The sequence below is a fragment of the Mesoplodon densirostris genome, chromosome 5, assembly GCF_025265405.1.
Source record: "Mesoplodon densirostris isolate mMesDen1 chromosome 5, mMesDen1 primary haplotype, whole genome shotgun sequence".
NCBI classification, from domain to species: domain Eukaryota; kingdom Metazoa; phylum Chordata; class Mammalia; order Artiodactyla; family Ziphiidae; genus Mesoplodon; species Mesoplodon densirostris.
This window is the reverse complement of record NC_082665.1, coordinates 4,508,417-4,528,820: the sequence shown is the minus strand read 5'-3', so window position 1 is coordinate 4,528,820 and position 20,404 is coordinate 4,508,417. Positions and strand designations below refer to the sequence as shown.

The following is a 20,404-nucleotide window of genomic DNA, read 5'->3' as shown; positions in this document are numbered from 1 at the left end:
CAGGGCAGCATCTGCTTCTCTTTTTCCGCCTGTGTGTGTCGGGGGGAGGTGGGTTGGCTTCCAGTGGAAAGCAGAGGCCGGAGGAGGCCGGTGGGGAGCAAGGTGCTGGGGACGCCTCTGTGGGTGCTGGAGGCCCTGCCGAGCGCACAGCAGGAGGCATCTGAGCTGGGTGCCTGGATGAGAGCGGCATCGCCCAGGCACTCGAGGAGTAGGGAGTCTTCCTGGGATGGCCCTTCTGTTCTCCATCAGGGTGGCCAACTTCCATAACTGGGCCGCTTGAGCTCCCTTCTCTTCTGGCTTGGGATTGGGCTCCCGACCTGCCTTCAAGCCAGGATGGGAAGGTTCCCATGGCTGCTGTTGGGTCCCGTGCAGGCCCGTGCTGACCCTCGCCCCTGCCCCCCACTCCACGAGGGCCCTGCATCCATCCTCCTCCCATGGAGCCTGGAGCAGTATCCCCTCTCTTGCTGGGCTCTGGTGGTGAGGACATCGGGGCAGCTGGTGATGATGACGGTGAGAGTGACACTTGTTTATGAGTCTGTCCTAATCTGTTGAGCCTTTATATTCAGGCCTCAGTTTATTTGGTTTGTACAGTTTATTTGAATAGACTGAGCTGCACACACTTAGCCAAGTGTCCAATCCGTCTTTACCGCCATCTCCTCCTACTCTGGATCTGGACATCAGTGTTCCCATGCCCACAGGGTCTCGGATCGAAACTGCTTGGTCTGCGGGGTCTCAGGGCCTCATCCCCGCACTGTGCTGGCCTGGCCCCTGTTATAAGCTGAATTGTGCCCCCAAGATCCATACGCTGAAGCCCTGACCCCCAGTACCCTCAGAACGTGACTGCATTTGGAGATACAGGGCCCCTGAAGAGTAAGAAAATGAGGCTGTCAGGGTGGCTCTAATCCCGTCTGACTGGTGTCCTTTCAAAAAGAAGAGATGAGGGTACACAGAGAGACACTGGGAGCCCATGCACAGAGGGATGAGCGCACAAAGGTGCAGCAAGAGGGCTGACGTCTGCAAGCCAAGGAGAGGGGCTGCAGGAGAAACCAGCCCTGCTGACACCTTGATCTTGGACTTCCAGCCTCCAGGACTGTGAGATGATGAATTTCCGTTGTTTCAGCGCCCAAGCCTGTAGTATTTTTGTTCTGGCCGTCCCAGCAAACCAACAGCTCCTGCTTATGTGCAGCTCCTGGTGGGGGCGGAATGCATACGGCCGTTCCAGCTCTGGCCCCCGACCCCTCATTCAGATTCCACAGGTTTCCAGTGTCTCAGGCCCCCCACCCTTCCCATCCCAACATCTTAGATCATTTTATGTTGGCAGGAATGAGGAGGGGAGGACCTTCCGGGCTAGAATCGTCCCTATGCTGCTGTAAGATCCCATCTGGACCATAAAAAATACTTGTCCTAGTAAGTCTTTTGTTCTTCAGTAAATGAATGTTAATATGACAGAAACACACTGAACACCCACTGTGTGCCGGGCACTGTTCGGCTCTCTTCTTGCACTGAAGGTAGACCTACGAGAAACACATTTCATAGAGTTAAGTTTATTTGTTTTTTCACAAATCAAGACACATCCCCTCGGGGCAAAATCGTGACATTTGGGTGAATCAGAACATTGTGGCTTCTTTTACAGCCAGTTTTCCAGAGGCTAAGACCATCTCGCTGCCTGTCCGCTGGTCCTTCGGAGCACTTGAAACCAAAAGGATTGGGATGTTCTGTACAAAACCTGGCACTTAAGTGTCTGAGGCTTTCAGCTGTGACTCTTATGGTCTCATCTCCATCTGGGCAGTTCATTGATCTGCAAACCTGGCAGCCTCCTCCAGGTAGAGAAGATTTAAGCCTGAGCAGCTCAAATCTCCCTTTTGTCCAGAAACCAAGAGGTGTGCCGGGCGCACCCGTTAGGCACATATTAATACTCGGTGGTAAGGCTGCGAGACTCTTCTTATAAATCAGAGCTCAGGAAATGGCGGGGGGAAATTTCTTTCCGAAGTCTGCACTCACACTCATTTCTGCGGGAAATCTATTTTGTCAGTGAAGGAGATAAAGTTTGAGGTAATTTTGGCAGTTTCAGACAGTAAACTATATTTTCCAAACTTGCAAGCCCAGCCTTTTTTAGGATTGTTGTCAAGGATTAAAACTTGATTGTTTTAAAACTTCAGTTGGCTGCTAACGGTCAGAGGCTCTGATTGGACACAGCAGGGTGTATTGGAGCTCTAAAAAAATCTTTATCAAGTTCACATCCCACCTTTGTCCAATGTCAGCTTTTCTATAGTTTTTAATGTATTAGGGAACTGTGAAATCATGTAATACAAGTTTTACTCTGAATTATTTTCACAGGTCTTTGTGCTAAGTGGGCAGGTGTGACTGCAATTCAGTGTTTGTTGGGTGTATCACGGCGTGGGTAAGGTTGAGTTGGCATGTATGGAAATTGATCATTAGATGATTGATTAGTGGCTTGTTGGAAGTTCGTATGGAGGCTGGATATTAATTTTCAATGGGACCCTGAGAAGCTACCGTGGTGGGGAGGGGCAGGGAGTCAGGTCATATGACCAAGGCTTGGAGGATTCCAGGGAGGTATACCTCCTGCCCACCCACCATCCCAGAGGAGGGATGCCATGGGCTCTGTGTAGGGCACACTCCACCGCACTTCAAATATTCAACAAGCTGCTTCATGGAAGAGGGCATTGCTGCAGAGGGCAGGCTAGGTCTCCTGGGAAGCAGTGGGGACTGTGAACTGTTTAGCTGACTGGAAACTCCCTGAGGACAGGCACCGAGTCCCTCTAGCTACCCCTTCATCCCAGGATGGAGTGTCATGCCTGGCACAGGGTAGGGCCTTAAAAAAATATTCGCTGAATTAAACTGAGCAAGGAAGAGCATTCCAAAATGAATACCCTGAACCTGTGACAAGTTAGGGCATAAGGTAATGAGCTTCGCATCTCTGAGGCATCTGGCAGAAACCAGACCACTTGTCAGGGTGGTTCTAGACATCAGTGCCACGTTACAGGGAGGCTGGACCACATCAGTGGTCCCCATACCTGGCTGATAATTAGTCATCTTGTTAAGTGCATGAACTCCAGGCTTCATTCTCTGGATTGGAGATTCCATATGTTTTTTAAGTCCTGGAGTGATTCCAGGGGACAAAACAATGACCGCCTAAGGTTCATTTCAGTTCTTCAATTTTTGTGTTTCGTAATATCTAATCTAGTGGCTGAGTTTGGGTATTGTTTTGTTAAGGCAGTTACTATTATTCACAAGTGACTAAACACATTCAATAAATATTTGATGTGCACTGAATACTCGCCTGGCCCTTTTCTAGGCACAGAGGCTACAGCAGTGAGACATGGTAACAAGAAATCCTGCTGCTTCGAATCTTACAATTTAGTGAGGAAAGACAGACAAATCAAGTAAATGTACTGTATTTGGATGGGGGTAGAGGCTATGAAAAATATTAAAACATGGGCAAAGTCACGCTGAGAGTGTGACTAATTTGTATAGGTTAGCTGGGGAAGGCACCTTTGACTTGGGAGCTGAGACCTAAAGAAAGAGGGAGTGAGGTACGTGGGGAAGGGTGTTGCCGGCAGGAGGAACAGCCAGTGCAAAGGCCCTTCTTGGGAAGAGCGTGTGCTTGTGTTAGGAGGAGCCCCAAGGAGTTTCCAGCGGGTTGTAGGAGAGGGGGTAAGAGAAAAGCGGGGGCTGGGATTGTTGTGGATGAGTGTGATGTGTTTTACTAGGTAAATTAAGAGTTTAGTTTTGGAAAAGCCAAACTGAGATGCCTTTTGTAACATCCAAGGTGGGTGGTCCAGGAGCAGCTGAACCTACATCTGGAGTTCAAGCAAGAGGTTCCAGATGGAGACGTAAGGTTGAGAGTCACTTGGGCAGAGGAGACGTGTACAGTCTTGAGATTGGATGCAATCCCCGTGGGGTGGGTCTAGACAGAGGAGGTGGGCTCCAAGGATGGGGACTGAGACACCCCAAAACTTAGAGGCTGGGGAGGGGGACAGGGATCGGCCAGGGCCCTGAGAAGCCACAGAGATGGGAGGAGACTAGAAGATGGTGTGTCCGGAAGCCGAGGGAAGCAGAGTTGTGATCAGTGACAAATCCTACAACGGCCCCAGGGAGAGGGTGGTTTAAGGGTTGACTTAGGCACGTGAGGCTCGTGGTTGATATAGGGAAGAGCTGCTCCCACGGGGTGGTGGGTTCCAGTGGGAATAGGAGGAGAGGATTCGCCGTCAACTCTTTTAGGGGCTTCATTGTAAAAGGAGTGCAGAGAGACGGGGCCGAGGTGGGAGGAAGACGTGGGGTGAAGAAGGTTGTGTGTCATCTTCCTTAAGATGGGAAATATCACAACCTGCTTATAGGGTGGGTGTGTGGTCCTGGTAGAGGAGGGAAAACCTGATGATGTGCAGGAGAGATGGGGCAGTTGGGGGTGTATTGTCCTGAGTGGTCAATGGGGTGTGGGTCCACTGTCCGTGGAAAAGGCTGGAATTAGGAAGAGGTGGATCTGTCTCTACTTTTGCAGCATCTGTCATATTTGTTGATGATACCCAAGAGTAGTCACATGTTTGCTGGAGATTTTGCCAAGGTTAATACGTTGCAGTTTTTTTTTTTTTTTTTTTTGCTAGGTCTTAGTTTCTCCCACCTCTAAAATGTTCTGGAAGGTTTCCATGTGGCTGTTCTATACCCTAATTAGGAAAACATCTGTATTTTGCTGGCATAGACGCAAAAGAGGGATGCATCCGTCATTTCTCTTCTGGGCTAGCATTCTTTCAGAATATCTGGACACCATAAATAATGTGGAGATTTAATGTCTTTCCTGAGAGGAATTTACTTGGAAGGGTTTTAAAACATGTTTCCAGCGGAGAATGATATCTTTGATCACCATATGCCTATTAAAATATTTTTTTCCTTGTGGCTTTAATAAGAAGAAAAAAACCCAAAACCTTTTACGAACCACATAGAAATGTCTGTTTCTTAAATGGCTGAACTGAAATTAGCAAAGGGTAGCAAATCTGAAAACAATGGCATTTTGGGGTTATACATTCCAAGTTTGGGCCTCTCAGGTCAGCGTGCAAAGAGGCTCTGTAAAATGGAGACACCATTTTAGATTTTGAGAAGATGTCGTCCTAAAGGCTGGGTCACAGCATTTGACACAGAGATGCATATGAGGAATCTTAGATTATCAATCATTACTGTTAACATACCCATGCACAGTCATCACTGCTGCTAGAAGGTGTTTGTACCCTTGTGATACTTAGGACTTAAACCACAATTTCTGCTTTCAAAGCACTTGATAGTATTGTACGTGTATTTTCACCACACGTACATGGAGTTTATTTCAAATAAACTCTGAGAGGCTATAACCTTGAAAAGCTATTTGGCCAGGTCAGTTTCAGATTCAGTGCAGTTAGATGCAGTTCTTTGTATGCTCAAATGCAAAATAATATGATTGGCAGTCCATTTCCCTATTAGGAAATTTACTTTCCTAATTCTTTTGTGTTTTACAGTGTTAAAATCGATGACAGTACCTTGATAAATACATCATAAGCAGGGGGAGTTTTTTTTCTTTAAGAGTGTTGATTGGAGTGAGAAACGGCTTAGAAATTAAACTTTTAATTCAGTGGAAAAACCTCAGATAAGTCAACTACAGTTATTTGTGCTTTATTCCTCACCAGTCCTATAGCCAATTCAACAGAGACTGAAACCCATTACAGAAGAGAAGGCCGGTCTTGAGTCTGAATGTTAGGTGATAAATTCCGTAAGGGGCCCATATCTTCTGTCTCCATGGCCCCGGCATGTGGTCACCACTCACTAAATATTCACTGAAAAAAAATGAATCTTCCCAAGAAAACTGAAACAGGATTCCGAAGAGATATTTGTACACCTACATTCATAATAGCATTATTTACAGTAGCCAAAGTTGGAAGCAACCCAAGTGTCCATTGATGGATAGATGGACCAAAAAAAAAAAAGTGGAATATACATACAACGGAATGTTATTCAACCTTAGAAAGGAAGGAAATTCTGACACCTGCTACAACGTGAATGAAACTTGAGGACATTTTGCAAAGTGAAATAAGCCAGGACAAATACTGGATTCCAGTTACATGAGGTCCGTAGAGGGGTCAAATCTATAGAGACAGAAAGTTGAATGGTGGTTGCCAGGGGCTGGGGGAGTGGGGAATAGGGAGTTAGTGGTTTAGTGAGTACAGAGTTTCTTTTTTTCTTTTGATTTTATTTATTTATTTTTGGCTGCACTGTGTGGCATGTGGAATCTTAGTTTCCCAACCAGGGATCGAACCCAGGGACCCCTGCAGTGGAAGCGCGGAATCTTTTTTTTTTTTTTTTTTTTTTTTGCGGTACGCGGTCTTCTCACTGCTGTGGCCTCTCCCGTTGCAGAGCACAGGCTCTGGATGCGCAGGCTCAGCAGCCATGGCTCACGGGCCCAGCTGCTCTGCGTCATATGGGATCTTCCCGGACCCGGGCACGAACCTGTGTCCCCTGCATCAGCAGGCGGACTCTCAACCACTGCGCCACCAGGGAAGCCCGGAAGTGCGGAATCTTAACCAGTGGACCATCAGGGAAGTCCCTAGTGGGTACAGAGTTTCTGCTTGAGATGACGCAAAATTCTGGAGATGGTTGGTGGTGATGGTTGTCCAACAATGTGAATGTCTTAACTCTGCTGAACTGTAAACTTAAAAGTGGTTAAGACGCTAAATTTCATGTTTTGTGTATTTTACTACAACTTACAAAATGAATCTTGATACCTAGAAAAATCATGAGGAGTAACCACTTTACAGTAACAGTAACTTGAAAATCTTGCCCGTTGATGCAGTGAGTATATATGCTTTATCTTAATTTTTTTTCACCTTTAATGAAAATTGTAATAGTATTTGAATGTTGGGAGCCAGGATGAAGTTAATCCCATGTCTCTTCTTCTGCAAGTTCAGATCGGAAATGGCTTTCCATTCAAAGTTATCAACTCTTGAGCAAAAGGGAAAATTTAGTGAAACTCCAGAAATGTCTTGAGGGTTAAGACATTACGCCTTTGTTGAGAATCTGTTTAAACTCTTCTGAAAAATGTGCAGGAAGAACCGATTTTTAGCTAAAATGATGTCTCCTAAAATCCCTGGAAATGTGGAAGGGGTTTTGGAGGGAGTGGCTGTAGTCATCTCTTTGGGGAAGAAAAGGCTGACTTGCCCTCTGTTAATAGCACTTTCCCTATTTAGCCCTTCCCCCGACAATCACCAAAATAAGGAGACAGACCTGCTTTTGTCCTTTTTAATAGTGCTTTCTGAGAAGCAGTTCGGCGTGAATTTTCCTTTCTGTGGGAAAAAGGATCATGTTTATTGGCATCCGTGAATGAGGTCCATCCAGCCTTGTGACTCTCATCCGTGTCTGTTTAAATATCCGCTTTCATTCTTCAATGGGTGGGATAGCATCCTGCCAGCAGGCAGACTGCGTAAGCTCAGAGGCTGAGGGAAACTCCGCAGCCCAGGGAGGTCCCTGGGGCCCTGACATCCTCCATAGAAAGGGCGCCCCTCATGGTCTTTCTCGCCTCCCTAGCCCGCTCCCGAGTTTGCCTGCAAAGAGGGAGGGGCTGGCCAAGCAGGTGGAAGCATCCAGCCTACCTGTCTCTGAATTGCCCCTTGCCAGCATCGAGGTACTTTCTGGCTTCCAGCTCTTACTTCCAGAAGCTTGGTGGACGCGAGGCTGCTTAGAGCAGCTCCCCTTGTAGTCCGTGATGCCTGGAGACTGTGCTGCTACGTGTAGCCCTTGGCAGACTACCAAGTACCTTCTTCAGGTGTGATGGCAGCTACTCTGTGAGGTCTGAGCCCAGAGGTGAAGTGGCTCCGGCTTCTGGCCCTGGCTCTGCTGGACCAAGGGCAGCCCTGGATGCATGGTCACACCCTCGGACTTGAGTGCAGATGTTGTCGCTATGGCTGGATTCCGCACTTCCAATGCAGGGGGCCTGGGTTTGATCCCTGGTCGGGAAACTAAGATCCCACATCCCACGCGGATGGCTGGAGCCTTGGAATATTAAGGGAAACAAACCCAGGGTCAACTCTCACATGTAAGGATGAGACCCAATGATGGAGACCCCCAGGAGCAGCTTTGTTAGGGCAGTGGCCTTAGAGTATTGTTTTCTTTCTCAAGTGTACACTAATGCTGTTGCTTATACCACTGTTAAAAATTGTCCTCAGAGCCCAGGAGTCGCTGTGACTGGGAGACCCTGGAACTCACTAAAACCCTGGGGAGGGCTTGGACCCTGAGAAAACCCAGGCTGGAGAGAGCAGAAACTAACTGGACTTAAGTCTCTTGCGACAGGGTGCCCTCAGTGGTGTTTGGGCACCATTCATTCATTCAGCAAGCTTTATTGAGCACTTACTGTGTTCCAGGCACTATGCTCAGAGCTAGCGACACAAAGACACTGGGGTGAGCCAGGGAGGTGGAAGGGGAGAGAGGAACATGACCAGTTTTAGAAACATTCTGGAAGTAGAATAGATAGGACCTACCGACTCCATGGTGGGGAAGAAAAGACAGGGTGAGTGAAAGCTGCATCCCTGGCTCTGGGATTAGAGCGTTCCCGGATGGATCTCTGCCTAGTTGCGGCCAAGTGCAGGTGCTGCTGACACAGGGCACCCCCAGATGTTTCAGTGCATGGTCACGTCCCTCTCAGCATCACCTGCAGCAGGACCAGCCACGGTGCATGGGGAAAGGCTGCTAAACACACAGGGGTGCCAGTTCTGGAGCTTATGCACATTACTTCTGGGCTGCGTCCACACTAGCTGCAGCGCGGACACTTGGAGTGAAAGTCTGGTGGGGAGTTGGATGCGTGTGTTTGGCACAGTGATATATTTGAGAAGTCAGCCCTGTCGCAAGAGGAAAACAAGTCACACTGCCCCTCTCTGAGAAAGTGAAACACCCCAATGTACCAGGCACTGTTCTGGGTGTATCACACATACATGAAGGGCATCTCCTGTGCCCCTCAGAGCAACACTCTATCATCTTACCTTACAGGTGAGGACACCGAGGCTCAGAGATAGTAGTTTACTTAAGGTTCCATGCCCAATAGGAGTGTCAACTGCAAAAAAAAAAAAAAGCATAACATAAAAGTTGAGAGTTATGTTTTATCTGGTGGACAAAACTGAGGACTGAAGCCCAGGACACAGCATCTCAGATCACTCTGAGGAACTGCTCTGAAGAGGCAAGGGGGGAGCCGGGATATACAGGAGTTTTTGCAGCAAAGACCAGGTAGTCAGAACATCAAAATATTATTGTTAATTAAAGGAAACCAGACATCTCAACTTAACAGATTTAGTGCTTTTCTCTGTCTGGGAAGATGCAAGAGTCTGGGTTCACTGAAATCGTTCCTTTGATGTGCACCTCAGCTACCTGGGGCCATATCCTGTGCTTTCTCATCCTGAGTCTCCTCAGGGCTCACCATCAAGGAGGCTGTAATGTGATGGCTTGATGGCTGTACCATCCTTTGTTTACTGATATGGCAGGTGATATTTTTCATTCACAGGAGGCTAAGCCAGGGTTCAAATCCAGGTCTAACAGATGCTAAAGCTGTTACTTTTCATGCCACTCTGCTTTAGAGAAAGTGCAGGGTGTATCCTGGGACCACAGGTAGAAAGCGAACTTGAAGCCAGCATCCCATGAATGGACATAGTTGCAGCACACTTAAGGGCATCAGCTACAGTGTGTGATAAAGTCCCCTCCCCCCACCTTAGAACTCCAGCCTTTCCACTCATCCTAACAGGGATGGGTTGTTTGAAAAGTTAGAAAACTCCATCACAGAGCAGCCCCTCCCTCACTGTCCCATCACCCCGGTGACAGGTTTCAGCTGCAGAGGTAGTGGCAGCTCCTGTGTCCAGAAGGATTCTGATTTCGGGGTGACTTTCTAGTTTCCTAGAACAAGGACCGCCACACTTAACCTTCCTACAGCCTACAACCTCTGCAGCCGGCCTCAACCTGCCAAGCCCTAAGCATTCAGTGGAACACTGCCGCCACGTTCAGATCAGACACAGCCAAGCTGGTGCCCCCCCTCCTCCCAGCATCCTTTCGGCAGTTGAGGTTTCCCAGGGACCAGGGAAGCCATCCGCAGGTCTCTGGGCTGTGTTTTTCTAGCAAGAGCCCCATCTGCGAGGGAGAAGCACATGCACACACACACACACATGCACACACACACAGAGCCTGAATAGATTGTATAATCAAGCCCCTCGTAGCTAACTTCGGTACATCTGTTTGTGTTAAGTGGAGCCCTTTGAAAATGATTTTTTTTTCTTTCTCTATAAAAACAACCTTAATTTTAGAACGTGGAGAAATGGCGCGTGGCAATTATTTTTGCTTCCTTCAACAAGGCGTGTTTAAGTAAATGAGATTCATTTCCAGAATTGAAGCCCCAAGAGAACCCGATTAACAAGACCAGCACCTACAATCCCGTGTCACAACTGTGGGCACACGGCCCTGTGGAGCCAGGCTGCAAAGGACCCCACCGCTGTGCGTTCTGCTTGCTGGCAGACTTCAGCAGATGGGCTGCTAATGTAATTAGGAATCGTTGTGTTAAGTGAGCCGTCACTGAAATTATCTGCTAATTTTCCTATCTATTAACCTGCTGAAAAAGAGGCAGCGATAGCTGAGAAATCTCAGGCTGCCAATCACTAACTAGACGCGGAACCAGTTCTTCTCCTTATGGCCACCGTTTTCCTTATTACAGCAATTAGGAAATGGGTTTCTCTGGGGTTATTGCCCAGTGCATCAACCGAGAATTGAGAACGGACAGTGGGAGCCGTGCACAGCCTGGAGGTTTCCACGGGTGGTGAACCTTGGGGAGGGACCTCCTCCGACAGATGTCTGGTCTCTCTGGGGCACAGGAGGCAGGGCTTGTGTGAGTCAACCTTCCCTGGTCCTCTCTACCCGGAGGCACTGGTAGGGTCAGGGCAGCAAGGCAGGAGGGAGGAGAAGACTAATACAGGGCAGCGCTACAGGGGATCCTGGAGGTGGCGCAGGGCACACTCAGAGCCGTCCGCCCAGGGATCAGGATGTGGAAGCTTCATCTGTCAGCTGTGGATTTGGGGTTCAGGGCTGTGCCCAGCAGGGAGTGTTCATTCCTGGGCACCTCAGGCCTGACATGGATGCTGGAGGGCGTTTTTTTCTTTCTTTTTTTTTTTTTTTTTTTTTTTGCAGGTATGACTAGGGCTTTACTGGGAATCAGACAGGGCTGGGAAGGAACCACACTGCACCCTGGATGCTGGAAGAGCCCCAGCAGCTGGAGTGAGTGTGGCGCCAGGTGGAGGGCACCAACGAACTCCCCTCACCCCATCATCTTGTTCCTACCTCTAGTTAGCCTTGGATATTTAAGAGGTGATCATATAGCAACTGGGAAGTTAAGTTAGCCACTCTAGCCAATTCTAGAAAAGCGAAATAAAGTACATGCACAAATGTGTCAGGAGTTTGGCCCGGTGAGTTGTCTCCAGCTTCTCGGCAGGCTTGCCTCCTTTATCAGCTTTCCACTCCTAGGTGGAGTTCATGTGTATTTCCTCCCCATCTTATGGACCAGGTGATTATCGAATTCCTATCAAAGGTAGTCATTATGGAGACTGTTCCAAAGACAAAGAAAAAGGGCTTTACCCTCAAGCAACTTACAAGCTCACTGAGAGGAAACCTGTGCACCTCAGAGAAATGAGAGGCCAGTAAAAAGCATCGGACAAGGGAGGGGGCCAAAAATCAGGGCACGCTGTCAGAGGAGAGGAATGGATCAGGGCTGCCACGGAAAGGCCTTTTGGAGGATGTAGGACTGCCTGGGTCTCAAAGACAGTGCTGTGTGTGGTTTGTAATTAACCTCCGCTCGCTGGCAGAGAGCATGAGAGGTGGCTCATAATTATATCAAAACAAAAGGAGGAAAATAAAACCCCATAAGATGTGCCATTTTAAAAACAAGTAAGCGGCTTCCCTGGTGGCGCAGTGGTTAAGAATCCGCCTGCCAATGCAGGGGACATGGGTTCGAGCCCTGGTCCGGGAAGGTCCCACATGCCGTGGAGCAACTAAGCCCGTGTACCACAACTACTGAGCCTGTGCTCTAGAACCCGCAAGCCACAACTACTGAGCCCATGTGCCACAACTACTGAAGCCCATGCACCTACAGCCCGTGCTCCGCAACAAGAGAAGCCACCGCAGTGAGAAGCCCGCGCACTGCAACAAAGTGTAGCTTCCGCTCACCGCAACTAGAGAAAACCCGTGCACAGCAACGAAGAACCAATGCAGCCAAAAATAAAAATAATAAATAAATAAATTTAAAACAAACAAACAAACAAACAAAAAAACAAGTAAGCTTTGTCTAGGCAGAGCAGGGCATGGCGATATAGAGTCCTGACTGTCCCCTAAAGGAATCTTCCTGGACAATCTGTTAGCTTCAAATCGCTCCAGAACCGGCCCTGGCCAGAGGTTCCTTGGAGTGTCATGGAGTTTGTGGCAATGGCCACCGATGACTGACCTGTCTCCCCACTTCCTGCTGAAAGTTGCGTGTGTGATCAGCACTAGCCTTTATTACTCGCTTCATAGGACTGAATTCACTCCTCTCAGGCATCCTGTGAAAGAGGTCAGTTGCCCCCTTCCCGCATGAGGGATCAGAGGGACAGGACAGGAGGAGGACTTGGTCTTGGTCCCACACCAAGCACACACTTGGTCCCAGGCCTTGTGTGCTCTGTCACTGCCCAGCAAAATGAAGAGCCACAGTGACATGAGGACAGGACTGCCCTCCTGACATGGAGAAAAATCTGTCCACCGTCAAAAGCTGTCCGGTTGCCACCCAGCAGTAACTTGTGCCTAATGGCTGTCCTTGTTTCATGATTATTTTATAAAATTTCGCTCTGCAGCTTTGAGTGGAGCTGCTAAAATTGGGGAATATTATCAAAGAAGCATCCTTCAAAGAAGAAAGTCTTCACTTAGAGGGTCATGGGATTTTCACACCTTGTCTTTCTTGTCTTCTGGAAAAGGTCATCTAAGATCTTTTGCCCTCTCCACATTTTGTATAAAATTGGTCTGTGCACGATGCAGGTTGCTTTTATAAGTCAATAAACACATTCCGTTTGTCTGGAATGTACATTTTTCCTATATTTATTTATTTGTTTGTTTGTTTATTTTTAACATCTTTATTGGAGTATAATTGCTTTACATTGTTGTGTTAGTTTCTGCTGTATAACAAAGTGAATCAGCTATACATATACATACATCCCCATATCTCCTCCCTCTTGCGTCTCCCTCCCAACCTCCCTGTCCCACCCCTCTAGGTGGTCACAAAGCACCGAGCTAATCACCCTGTGCTATGTGGCTGCTTCCTACTAGCTATCAGTTTTACATGTGGTAATCTCCATTCAGTGGAAGTCTCTCAGTCCCCCAGTTTTTCATTTATTCAACAGCTGTTCATTGAGCACCTAGGTCGCCCTGGGCACTGTCCAAGGTGCTGGATGGAGAAAGGCCGCTGAGCCTCACGTGGGCCCCACTCACATGGGGGTGCCCTTTGCTTGGATGTTCTCTGGAGAAGACAGGCTCCAGTGTGAAAATGATGCACAGTGGGGACCCGCTTCTTCCATAAAAGAGCCCTGAGGTTGGCAAAAAGATGGGAGCAGTGAAAAGCCAGTGACCATCAGAATACAGGACGCTTGCTCCTTGTGGAGACAGATTTTGGTCTGCGTTCCTGAATTCTGGAAGAAATGGCACATGGGTTCTACAGGAGGCTGCTTAGTGTAGGGAAGGAAGTGGGGACTTCCAACTCTCGGCAGCCTTTCTGCATTTCTTGTTGTAAAGCAGGGATGATGTTTCTTACACGCTTCTGAATCATTTTCAGTTGTGCTTCGAAAGTGCAAAGCATATCCCGATTTTGTATGTATTTTCAGTGTCCCTTTATGGGGCTGAACGACATGCTCTGTGGTCAGGCTGTTGTGTGTACTTGGAGCTGAACCCAAGGAGACAAGAAATGATGTTGGAAATTTCTGGGATAAGGACGCAGCGGGGCATGTGCAGTGAGTGGAGTAGGGGTGAGGCATCCAGAAGGATTCTGCACGCTGAGCCTTTGCCTGTCAGTGGTTTCAGGGTGGATGCTGCAACATTTATAGGGAAAGCAACTGTATTTTTTTTTCCTTTGCAGTTGAGACTAGGACTTGCAAAGGGAAAATCACGGCCCTGGCGAGAAGTCAATTCGAGAAAAGTCCGTTTCCAGGTCATCGCACAGAAAAAAGGTGTCGGCAGCTCAGAGACATTACTTGAAGCCCAACTCAGAGCATTCACTGCTCTCTAGAAATCCATTCCTTACCTGGCTTTGTGGCCGCCTCATGTATCTGGGCCGTCTCTCGCCTCAAATCTTACCCTCTAGGCACAGCCGAGGTGGTGATCAACTTGGTCGCGCCGTGACTCCAAATTGAATTTTCTTGAAAGCTGGCTTCTGCTGAAACAGCTGGGGAGTATGACTGTGCCGGGCAATTAGGAGTTTTCTGTGTAAAATAATGCCGTCTATGTTTGGGTGTAACTTTCTGTTTTGTGTCCCTGCCTCTGCGAGGAGGGATCACGTGCAGCATGGCAGAGGTGAGGTCGGGAGTGTATAAGAGGACTTGGTCCTGATGTGCGATGCGGAGGCTGGAGGTGGGATTCCACACCCAGGAGAGCAGAGTGAAATGTCTGCAGAGAATGGGGCCCTTATGCCCAGGACAGCGGTCCTGTGTCTGCTTTGCCTGGGGCTGGTTGTGCAGGAGCATTGTGTGTGGATGTGAAATGCCAGCCTGGGAATCGGCTGTCAGGTGGCCTGGCCTTTCAACAGGCATCCTGCTGGGCTGTTGGGTGCGTGTTTGCCAGTGAGACCCAGGAAAGGCTTGTAAAAACGTCCTGCTTTCATGACTGCCGTGAGCCTGGAATTCTGGGCTTTTTGGGTATTTTTCCTTTCTTCTTCGTCTCTCTACTACTTTCACCAAAGCAACTTTAAAAGCTCATCTTGCCTTCAGGAACCTTTTAAATCCAGGACATGGAGGCGTCACTGAGGGCGCAAGGCCATGTGAGTTACATATATTATGAGGTCAGCTTGGACTGTGTCTGCTGTGAGGACAATGAGCTTCATTCCTGTGATGGGTGAGGTTCCGGACCTTGCTGATTTCCCATTGTCCATATGTGATATTGTGAGTTATATGAAGAAACACACATTTATACAAAGAAATATGTATTTGATCTTTGTCCCAGTTCCTGGCTCAGGGCTCCTGAAACCCTTGGGACTTCCTAGGTGATAAGGGTGATAAAGGTGTCTTTTGTTTCTCATAACAAGTCCCTTCCAACCACACCTGCATTATGTCAGTCAGCTGGCTATTGGAAAGCCCTGAAGGATGGGGAACCAACCCTGAGAGCACAGAGTTGGAACTTTCAGCCTCATTTCCAGGGAGGGGAGACGGGTTAGAGGTTGAATCGGTCACCAATGGCTAATGATTGAATCAGTCATCGCTACAGATGAACCCTCCATAAAAATCCAAAATGGCAGGATTAAAACAGAAAATGTGACAGAGGAAGTGATAGGATTAAGAAAAATGTGTATCACTGGATGTAAAGGAGGTAAACCCATCTCTTAAAAGAACTGAAGTTAAGGAGATTTTTTTTAAAACATGCAGAGGGCTTCCCTGGTGGTGCAGTGGTTGAGAGTCCGCCTGCCGATGCAGGGTACACGGGTTCGTGCCCCGGTCCGGGAAGATCCCACGTGCTGCAGAGCGGCTGGGCCCGTGAGCCATGGCCACTGAGCCTGCGCATCCGGAGCCTGTGCTCCGCAACGGGAGAGGCCACAACAGTGAGAGGCCCACGTACCGCAAAAAAAAAAAAAAAAAAGTGCAGAGCTTCTGATATGGGTGCCCACTGAAAATCAGAGCATTTAGAAGCAGAGAGAAAGGGAGAACTCTGCCTGGTAGGACCACCTGGCCCAGCCCCATGGACCTGCAGACAGATCTCCACCTAATTTTCCTTGTCACCAACTGTTCAGTGGTACATGTGAGGACTCCACGGCATCCCCAATTCCCCTCCTGTAAAATCCAAGTTCATACAGATTTAGTTGGTGCCCTTGGAATGTTTATGTGAAATTCAGGTGAAACCAAATCCAATCCAATCCAGGTTGTGGCTTGGGAGCTCGGGATGTTGAACATTAAAATATTTGAATGGAGAACAAGATAATATAATTTTTTAATTGCGTTCTGTCTGGAATCTTTCCGAACATCTCTGTAGTGAGGCCCTGCAACTTTCTTAGTGACTGTGTTCGTAAACGGAATTAAGAGAATTCATTTCCTAAAGTTACGAGGCGTAGAGGGGCATTTATCGTCTCTCTATTCAGTGTGAGAAGCCGCAAAACACGTTGAGCAGAAGAAGCCAGACCTTCCTCTCGCTCCCATGACAGAACCCCCACATGATTCCCTTTAAATGATGTCCAGGAACCGGTGAAATCAATCCCTGGTAACAGGATTCAGAAAGCAGTTGCCTCTGAGAAACAGGAGGGATTGACTGGAAAGGGGCAGAAAGGGACCTTCGGGGAATAAGAGGAATTCCTGTATCTTGGTTTGGGAGAACACCGTGCCAGAACTCACCAGTGGAAAAGCCAAGATCTTCCGTTTTTATTTGTGTGTAAATGCGAACTCATTAAAACTAAAAAAAAAAAAAAAAAAAAAAAGTGGTACCTCTGACAGGTGTTCCCAGGTGCCGTGAAGCAGAGATGAGGGATGCCCAGTGCCAGGACGATTCTGGGAAAGCGTCCTGGACGTGTGGAGAGAGAGGAGGGGGTGAATGAGGATTTCCAAGTGAGATTGGAAAGGCAGGAGGAGGGCTACCCCAGCCAAGTGACAAACCCGGCCAAGAGCCCAGCGTGAGAAAGGGCTCTGCCTGGTTACCAAGTGCCAGCAGCTGAAAAAGGAAATCCCACTTATTCCCCTGAATTTACCTTCTTTTAAGGTTTAGTGCCTCTCTGAGGCTAAACTGATTCCACCTCGCCCGTGCAAGCTTCGCACCAGACTGTGTTCAGGGTTCAGTTTTCTAACACCTTTTTAAAACTATTTCTAATCGATACAAGTTTTTTCCAAGTACTACACTGTTCTTGGTACTTAATTTTTAAAAGAAGTAGTCAAGAGTGTTGCCTTATTCAAGTAACCTGGTGGTTTCTCTGCTTTTCCCTTAAAAATAAAAGCTGCAGATACTTGTTGACACTGGAAGCAGCAACTTCGCCGTGGCTGGGGCCCCGCATCCCTACGTCGACTCATACTTTGACACGGAGAGGTGAGTGACGGGTCCGTGCCTGGCATGGCCGGGCTTGGGGGCACCGCATGAACACTTCAGAACACACTGGGAGAAGGTCACCAAAACGCTGTTTCATTTTGAGGGGGATATATTCATGTATATATTTGTGTGTATGTGCATACAGTGGTCTGTATATATGTATGTATTTGTGTATGTGGAGGTATCTGTGTGTACGTGCACATGGTGGTGTGTATATTTGTGTGTGGTGTGCAGGTGTGGCACGTGTATATGCATACGTACATGTATATATCCATTCCAGATGAATCCACAGAAGGGTTCTCCTAATAACCTTGGTGTGTTCTCATGAGCGCCGCTTTACAGAAACTCAATCAGACAGCAGTGTTTTTTGTTGTTGTTCTTTTGCAGTATGCGGGCCTCTCACTGTTGCGGCCTCTCCCGTTGCAGAGCGCAGGCTCAGCAGCCATGGCTCAGGGGCCCAGCCGCTCCGCGGCATGTGGGATCTTCCCAGACCAGGGCGTGAACCCGTGTCCCCTGCATCAGCAGGCGGACTCTCAACCACTGTGCCACCAGGGAAGCCCCAAACAGCAGTTTTGTAGTCTGACCTGAGTTGCAGGGAGGTAACCCTTTGATGTTTGTTGGGCCCCTCTAGTCCTCACTTGGAGGTGCAACTGAGCAGGGCAGGGGGCATTGGAGGTGAGTGTGAGACTGTTCCAGGCAGCAGCCTGGAGTTGCTTGGAAAGCCACCTTTGCATCGCCCTGAAGATCGGTGGCGTGGGTCAAGGTGTGGTTCACTGAAACAATTTCTGTGCCAGGAGGTGTTTCTGAGGAGAAGAATCCATGACTCACTTGGAAAGGATGTATTGTGAGCACGAAGCACTCAGGCCTGAGGCTGCAAGCTAGCAGCTGTCGGCAGGGTTGTGAGGAAGGGTGGAGCCCAGATAGAAGTCTCTGGAATAAGGCCAGTCTGCGTGTCCAGGCCCTGGGACTCATGTGTGTCACTGTTCATCTCTGGAGGGGCCCATGGGGTCAGAGTCACTATCCCCTGGGTATCTATTGCTGCCCTAATGCTGTGCACATTTTAATTTCACATCTATTTTTGTGACCCTAGAATTTAAACGAAACAGATAAGACAAGTAAGCTGACGTGTGGTTGGCTTTTTAAGGTCGAGAGCTGGCATATCACATTTCCCTGCTGCAAATCTTCTTTGTGTCTTTCCTTTCTCACTTTCCCTACCCACAGTCTTTGGTTCTGGGGAATAAACCCCAACTTCAGGTGGGGGAAAAAAAAAAAGGAAGGAAACATATGAGGGAAAGTAACAACTGGGCAGGTTCAGCAAATCCCGGGCAGCATCAATAAGGCAGGAGACGTTATACACAAGTGCTCATCTCTCTTCTGCCCGTGCATCTTGGTCTCCATTTTGGTGGCACAAAGGGGTATGGTCTCCTGTGTGTCCGGCTGGAGGGAGTAGTAGTTGGTGCTACCTGGGCCCCTGGGGCTACAGTGATATCTGGTTGGCACCTCCTTCAGGGAATCTGTAGCTTAGTTTATGACTCAGCGTGTTGATAACCTTTAATCACTGAAATTCTGGATGAAACTCCTGGCTTGTGATTGCTTTGTGAAGATTAATATGTGCCCTGAAGTTGTTACTGTGACCTCAGATGCCTGTAAATTGGGGCAAGGGGTGTGCAGCCAGGGGAAGGAGGTTGACTTTTGATCGCTGGCTGCCCTTTGCCCTTTCCCACTCAAATTGTGGTTTGTCCAAATCCTCCGCCCCAAACAGCCCGCTCCCCTCAGCCACTTCATCGTGGAACAGAAGTCAGTCCAAACCTCTCATTTCTATTCATGTAGCACAGAAGGTCCAGGAACCAAGAGATTGGCCCAGGTTCAGGCTTCTAGGACAAGAGGTTCCAAACTTGAGCCCTGGCACCCCCTCTATAGAGTGAGTGCTTTGTAAAGCCCTGAACTGAAACGCAAAGGTAATGTTACTATCTTCATATGTAATTCTAAACGCACTGATGCAATAGGTAGGAGTTTGGGGGTGCGGGGTAAAAGGAGGGAATTCACAGGAAGGTGATGAGTACCTCAATGTGTAAACACCCTGGGTAGGATACATGTGAAGTTGGAGGGTGCCTGAGGCTGTGAGCATCACCTCAGACATGCAGCGCCCGGTGCAGACTGACAAATCGGATTAAAATAGACTCAGACACCCAGAGCAGCTTGGTTTGGTGATGTGAATTTCCCAGATTGGTGAAGAATCTTAGTAAAGTTTCCCCCTGAAAATATCACCTTCCTCAATTTACACAGTAGTTGCATTCCTAGAAAACGCAGTGTATGTTAAACTATGTAAAAGATGTTTATCCTGGTGGCAAGGCAATCCCAGCTCTATGTTTTTTCCACTACAAGGCTCTTCCTAGTCTACACATCCACGCAGTTTCCCCACGCCTACTGGGGGCTCTGCCTGCCGTAGAGACAGAACAGACATCCCTGGAGCTCAGTTACATCTTTAACAGTATTCCTCCCCAGAGCAATTTTGTTTTCCATCACACATCTGTGGACACATGGTACAATAAAGCAACAGTACAGCACAGTAAAGCCAAGTTCGGGTCATGTGTATATCCACTTTACAGATTTAAATGTGTAAATCTAACACCATGGGTGGGTATTTCCTTCCCAATAGGTAAGTGGCACAGCCAGGGGTCAATAAAGGTCACAGTGTGCTTTCAACCCGGTTACCCTTTTGCTATGCAGACGCAGTTATGGAAATGTACAAGGGTAAATAATAGTCAACATTACAAATATTGTGTACAGTGTCATTTAATAAATGTACAGTATTTAATCGATGGTAGACAACTGGCTGTCTTCCTCATTTGCCTTCTACTTTGTTCATTGGTGTGTTGAACCATGGTTCTCTTTCAGCCTTCAGTGGGACACATCCTTCTAAGCTTCCTGCTAGCAGGTTTTGGGTTCAGGTGGCAGATGGCTTTTGTCTTTCCTACTCAAAGGTGGAGCTACTCTGGCTCTTTTGCAAACCTGATTTAATGTGAAGACTCCTGAGAACATGCATACTCCTGCCCTCCTGCTAATCCCACAGAAGAATTCAGGGCTCCCTCCCAGCATTCTGAGCTCTCAAGATTCT

General features: G+C 48.1%; 1 protein-coding gene across 1 annotated transcript in view; it reads left to right on the top strand.

Annotated features, from left to right (window-relative positions):
* Nucleotides 1-20,404, top strand: part of BACE2 (beta-secretase 2) — an 87,505-nt gene that overhangs the window by 17,302 nt on the left and 49,799 nt on the right. The window contains exon 2 of the mRNA XM_060099723.1: nucleotides 17,198-17,286. Coding sequence (XP_059955706.1) covers nucleotides 17,198-17,286 — 89 coding nt within the window. The remainder of the gene's footprint in view (nucleotides 1-17,197; nucleotides 17,287-20,404) is intronic.